The sequence below is a fragment of the Paralichthys olivaceus genome, chromosome 2, assembly GCF_024713975.1.
Source record: "Paralichthys olivaceus isolate ysfri-2021 chromosome 2, ASM2471397v2, whole genome shotgun sequence".
NCBI classification, from domain to species: Eukaryota; Metazoa; Chordata; class Actinopteri; order Pleuronectiformes; family Paralichthyidae; genus Paralichthys; species Paralichthys olivaceus.
The window spans coordinates 23,926,229-23,932,228 of NC_091094.1; the positions used below are offsets into that span (position 1 = coordinate 23,926,229).

Sequence of the window (6,000 nt, forward strand, 5' to 3'; positions counted from 1 at the left end):
ATTATAGAGCCTGCCCACCACAGACATTTAGTATTGTGGAACACAGCTGGAGAGGGATGCACTTCATTTAACTTTCCAGCTGCGTGCTGTTGTGAATGCTGGCTCGCTGTGACTTTGAAGGAAGCCATCATAAATGTCAAAACCTGAGCTTCCCTCCCGAGGAACGTTTAATAGGCCATAAATCTCGTCTAATCTGACTGATCACTGATCATTTAAATCACAAAAAAGAAGTTAACATGGATTTATAGTCGACTCCAGGCGTCTGCGGCCGGGTTCTGATTTATAGTCGAGGGTCAGATTTCACACGGTGACATCAACTGCACAACACTAGATGTACTGTATGTGTTGTATAGGATGAGGCCGTATTATATTTTATATTTCCCACAGTAAGATACACAGATTTGTAGAGTTGCAGTTTCATCCAGCTAACTTAATATGTAGGATCCTGTTGTGTAACCACTGTGTTTACATTCAGTCATTCTAAGGACGCTTTCAGACATGCACTGAACTCCGGATGATTTTAGGAGATTATCCGGGAAAGCTGTATCCAGGAACGCAAAGGTCTGAGTCAGTTGCTATGGACACTCTGCTGAGTTTCTCCTGCCCCAGCCTCTAAGTAAAAACTCTGCATGATGTCTGAATGAGCCCAGAAGAGGATTCAGAGTGAGTGGGCGTGTAAATCACGTGTTAAATTGAAAAAAAACAAAGAGAAATATCTCAGGATAAAATAGCCATAAACAAAACAAAACACATGAACTACCAGCTGAATTTACACGTTATATCCTGCCCCCTGCGCCTTCACCTGAACACTGTTCAGATTTCTGTGTGAACCTGTCTGAGAGGAGAATCTCCAGCTGAGTTGTTCATGTGTGGAAGGCAAACTCCGGAGAAAGCCCAGACCCAATTTTGCGTATGTTGGCTTTACACATCTGTGATCAAGGTTTTCACTTCCTTTCTTTGCTGTCATCAGACCGCAGAGGTCAGAAAGACTGAAACGTGTACAACACAAGCAGCAAGTCACCCTTGCTGTCTGCACATGACATGTCTACATCCACACATGAGTTCTTTTTTGAGGAGGCACACATTAGCTACAACGTAACCTTAGAGCCCATATGGTTACACCAATGCCCATTGAAACAGAAGCATAAATCCAGCTATAGGGTCTCAGAGAGTTTCCGTCGCCGTCTGCAATTTGCCTACCTCCCAGAGCTAATCTCACTTGTGATGCTGTTTCATACTGATATGTGTACATTGAGATTCTCCCACCGAACAATACTGTTCACTGATTGGCTGAAATGAAAGAAAAAACATATTTTTCAAAGAAACCACATCATCCACAAAAATGCTTCTCTTTCTCCTACGTGGAGGATTTCCGGAAGAATTCCCACATCTTCCACGGACAGTGCGTTTAAATTGTGTCTGCCTGTTTACACTGGGTGGTGGTAACACAGCACTAAACGTATATATCTCAGTGGAAGGACTTAGATGCCGCTGTCAAACCAACCATGATAACCAGCTGTGCTACAGGCCCAGCAAGCCTCTCCACACCAGCGTGAGCGATTCCACCATTTCCCTGCATCGGTGCTTTTGTTGCACAATTCACCAGTCTACCGAAACTCGTGTTGCTGAGGATGTGAGCCCATAATGAATAAATGAAATCACAGAGCCAGAAAAAACGACAGAGATAATTGAGAAAAGAGTGAAGTCTTTGTAAGCAGCCACTTGTGTGAGAAACTTCACTGGCAAAAACAGGGAATTAAGAGGTGGGAAATTAAATGAGCACAACACCGGAGAAGAAGATCCCAGTTATCCACATGTTCAGTGAATGGACTGATTACGTGGATGAATGGGAACTTTCATCCGCACTTCACTTTCATCCTTCAACTGTCAGCAGTGTCTGTTCAGTCTGTGCAACTTGTCCTGATTATTAAGACAGAAGTGTAGAAACACTGCTGGCCCTGTTTCAGTTTAAAGACTGTAGGGCTGGATGAGCAGAAACTGAGACGTTTGGAAACAAGGATGTGGACACTAACAACCGCTTGCTGATTGGGTCTTTTCGGCCACGACGTAGCCTTTGTTGATTCATCAGGCATCACATGACCCATTTACTAAGAAAACAACTGGCATTAGCCCCAGCTACCAGTGTAGAACCCAACATGGACAATCAGTTACGTGTGTTGCTGACTGTTGTCTTTGCTAACAGATGTTGTGTCGTTAAATTCTGCATTTTACAATGATGCGAGTGCTTACGTGGGTAAAAGATGAGATAAAATTCAAGTAATCTGCAACAATTCTACAAATAACAACCGAATGCTTCCTGTTTACACCAGCACCCACACGCCCAGTGTACATGAGAGGTCACGTGATGTGCGTTTTCAGGTGAGTGAGTATGGATGGGCGTTAAAACTGAGAAGAGGTTGTGTGGACAGAGATCGTTTTAGTTGAAAAAAGCAGGGGGGTGGGGGGAGGGGGGTTGAGTTCAAACAAAAACATAGAAGTATATATATATTCTTGAACCAAAGGCCCCAAAGATTTAGATACTTCTATTAGAGGAGAGTTATGAGAAAAGCTTCATCTTTCAACAGTGTAAACGGACGGGAACAATCATCAAATCTTTCTCAGGATCAGTTTCTCCAAAACATTGTCTTTTAAAGGGACGTTCAGGCCCTCAGAAGTTCTTCTATTCGCTGCTGGGGCCCCTATTGAAAATCTATATCTTCCACCACACTCACACAACTTCAAATGCCTGATGACAGAGGGGCTCCAACAAGCATGCTGCTACACTGGGACATACAGTAGAGCTGGAGCCTGGCTCTTGTTGTGTACAGAACTGCAGTAAATATTTGGCCCTGCACCCCCACCCAAAGACTGCCAGCTGGCCAGAGGCAGAGCTGACATCCCTGCCACTCACAGGGGGAAAACAAACTCCTGAAAAAAGTTGGTTCCACAAGAGAGAACGAGTCAGAAAAAAAGAAAAAAAATCCAGTTTGTCTTCCATTTGCATCTGTGATGAGGTAAAATATAAAAAAGGATGTAGGTCACTACTGAGCCAAAACAACATGGAGGCCCAACAAAATGAGATTCTGAGTCCCAGAATGCATGTTGAGGGAGACATTTTAAGGCCCATAAAGTTGGATCTTCAACATTTATAAAGCAGGATGACTCACCCATGTTGCTGATATATATTTGAAGAGACTTTTTTGTTGAGGTCTGGTTGTTTATGTTCTAAAAAACATGCATTGGTGTGTGTTTTCTGTGTTTTTTCTGGTGATTCTGCAGGTTTCTTCTCAAAGAGAGGGAGAAGTAACAGCGGATTCAAGAGGGGGAAAGTTCCCTGAGAGGGGAAAGTTGGTTACCTTGCAGGAGAAAGCCACGGTCTTGGTGAGGGAGTCGATCCTCTCGCTGTACTCGGTGAATTTCTTCTGATACTTCAGCGCAGTCATCTGCAGCTCGCTGTGCACGGAGGACAGTTGCGCCAGCAGCGTCTTCTCCCTCTTGTTGGCTTTGATGGTCTGCTTCTTGAACTCCCGGTCCAGGCTGAGGATCTTGCAGTGCAGCGCGCTGTTGTGCGCCTTCAGGGCTCCCAGGCAGCAGTGGCCGCCCGACGTCTGCTCCCTGTGGGTGAGCATCAGCCCGCAGCCGCCCTCGCAGATCCCCACCGGCCTGTAGTCGCACGTCTCCCGCGCATGAGCGTCCACGTCCCGCAGGTTGATCACCTCGCCGCATCCCCGGTTCCGGCACTTGGCCGGGCTGTAGTCGCACATCTCGGCGTGCTCGGCCAGATGCTGCAGCCTCACCACGGCATCGCAGCCCCGCGCGTGGTTGTCACATTTGATCTCCAGCTTCAGGATGAGGTTCTTCAGCGGCAGGACGTGGTTCAGCTCCTTGGCGGAGATCCGCTGACATTTGACGGGGCAGCTGCTCTGCTGCACCACCCAGGGCAGCACGCAGCCGGAGCAGAAGACGTGGCCGCACGGAGTCGTCAGCGGGTCCTCCAGCACTTTGTTGCACAAGTTGCATTTGAAGTCCGGGTCCACGGTCCCCTTGAAGCGGTCCAGCTCGAATCCCATGGTTTTCAAAAAAAAAAAGTCCAAATCCGAACTTGTGTGCTCCCACCCCCGCAGATCAGAGTCGGAGCAGTGGTTGTTTTCAGCTGGTCATTGGTGAAGCTCTCACACACACTCTGAGCTCACACACACACACACACTCTGAGCTCTCCACTCCTCTGGCTCTGCTCCGCTAATTGACACACACTTTTGATGCCTTCAAGCCCGCCTCGGAAAGTCACACTTTCCCAAAAGTTGGGAAAAAGTTTGTAACTCTGAGAAGAATGACTTTAGTTAACTTTTTCAAGTAGAAACAACTTTGTTGTGGTGGTATGAAGTAAAAAAAGACTCGATCTGGATAAAGGAGACTTGTTAAAAGTTAAACTTTAAGAATTTGAGCAGAAAGTTACAAAAGTTACAGCAGTAATCTATTCTTCAATATTCTAAGATCAGTTGATCACACTGTACTCGTGGTCTTTGTTTGAAAAAAACATCAAGTTCATACATGGTTTGAGTTACTTTAACAAGTAAAAGCAACAGTTCTTTCAGTCAGTGAAGGCATCACTCGTTGGGGCGAAATTTCGAATACCGTAACTACTATGGTAAGTGCGCAGATAGTAAATTAGTTTGTGATTGACACAAACAAATAAAACATTTGTCCAAACAACATAAAGGTCATTCATAAACAAAACAAACCCTTAGTAGACCACAACAAAAAGAATATTACAAGAAAGCTCAATGGAGCTATAATGTTGCAAGACGAGTGTGAAACATAAATGAGCTTTGTTGATTTTTCAATTCAATTCAATATTATTTGTACAGCACCAAATCATAGTATACATTATCTCAAGGCACTTTACATAGAAGGTCAAGACCTTAAAATCTTATTTTTGTTATGTCCTCTCAGAGTAAACTCAGTTTCATCGGAGTCGTGTCAATACTTCATACAGACATCCTGCGTGAGAGGGCACACAAGTATGTGTCTTTTGTTCTGTATGGGAGTCTTACAGAAACACACACACACACATATACATGATGTCCAAAGTTTGGCAAAAAATATATATTTGGTATACCACACATTTGTATTATTATTATTTTTTTGGTTGTTTATTTGGAGCCATTGAACACTCCATGGTTGCAATTGATTAGCTAATAATATTGGCTGACTAAAACTATAGAGATGAACATGAGGTGTTATAAATTCCACTCACTGTCGGAGGCTCTAATATGTCCTCATTTACACTCTTGGATTTGAATACAGTCAGATAGCCTATTGTGCTATTGTCATAGTTTCCCAATGCAAAGCTATAACTAAATATTCCACACATGAATATGTCTATATGATAAACTGCCAGATTGGTGCACACAGGCCTAAATATTAGATAAGGTGACATTACAGTCAGAAAGTTACAACTCAGAGGGTGAGCGTTCAGGCATGCACAACACTTGTGAAAACAAGCAACTTTGGAAGGACACTAGCTGTACAACCGCAAGCGAAGACTTTCATGTTGCGACACACTTTGACTGAGGAGGAGATCAGGTGAAAGCGTGGGGGGAAATCGACCTGACATCACAATGTGTGGTATGATAATGAATATTTGAGGTGCCGCCGTTGGATTTGTGTTTGAGCGCAGCTCTCACTGCATGTGAAGGAAGCGTGGTATTACTCTTTTTTTTTTACCACCCTGACACTTTGATTTGGCTGCATTTTCAATCCCAGCAGGAGGTCCTATAGTATTGAACGTATTTGAATTGTAGATGAAACTCCAGTGCGGAAAGAAAAGCTTCTGCTGCGCTCGGCAGAAACAGTGTCTGTCGGGTCAGACCCTGTCTCGATTAGATACCCGTTCCTACTAGTCGCCTCCTCTTTTCGGAAATCCAGTTTTATGCAATGCCATGCTCAATAAAACCTTTCCATATGTGCATATCCAGAACTAAAAACAAGGGCTTTTCA

General features: G+C 44.3%; 1 protein-coding gene across 2 annotated transcripts in view; it reads right to left on the reverse strand.

Moving 5' to 3' along the window:
- The window catches only part of pdzrn3b (PDZ domain containing RING finger 3b), a 96,215-nt gene extending 91,957 nt beyond the window's left edge, over positions 1–4,258 (reverse strand). Inside the window, exon 1 of one of the 2 annotated variants that reach the window (XM_069512790.1) lies at positions 3,357–4,258. In XM_069512790.1, coding sequence (XP_069368891.1) covers positions 3,357–4,070 — 714 coding nt within the window. In that variant the 5' untranslated portion in view covers positions 4,071–4,258. The remainder of the gene's footprint in view (positions 1–3,356) is intronic. The other variant, XM_069512784.1, reaches the window with a different exon arrangement.
- Between the last annotated feature and the right edge of the window lie 1,742 nt (positions 4,259–6,000).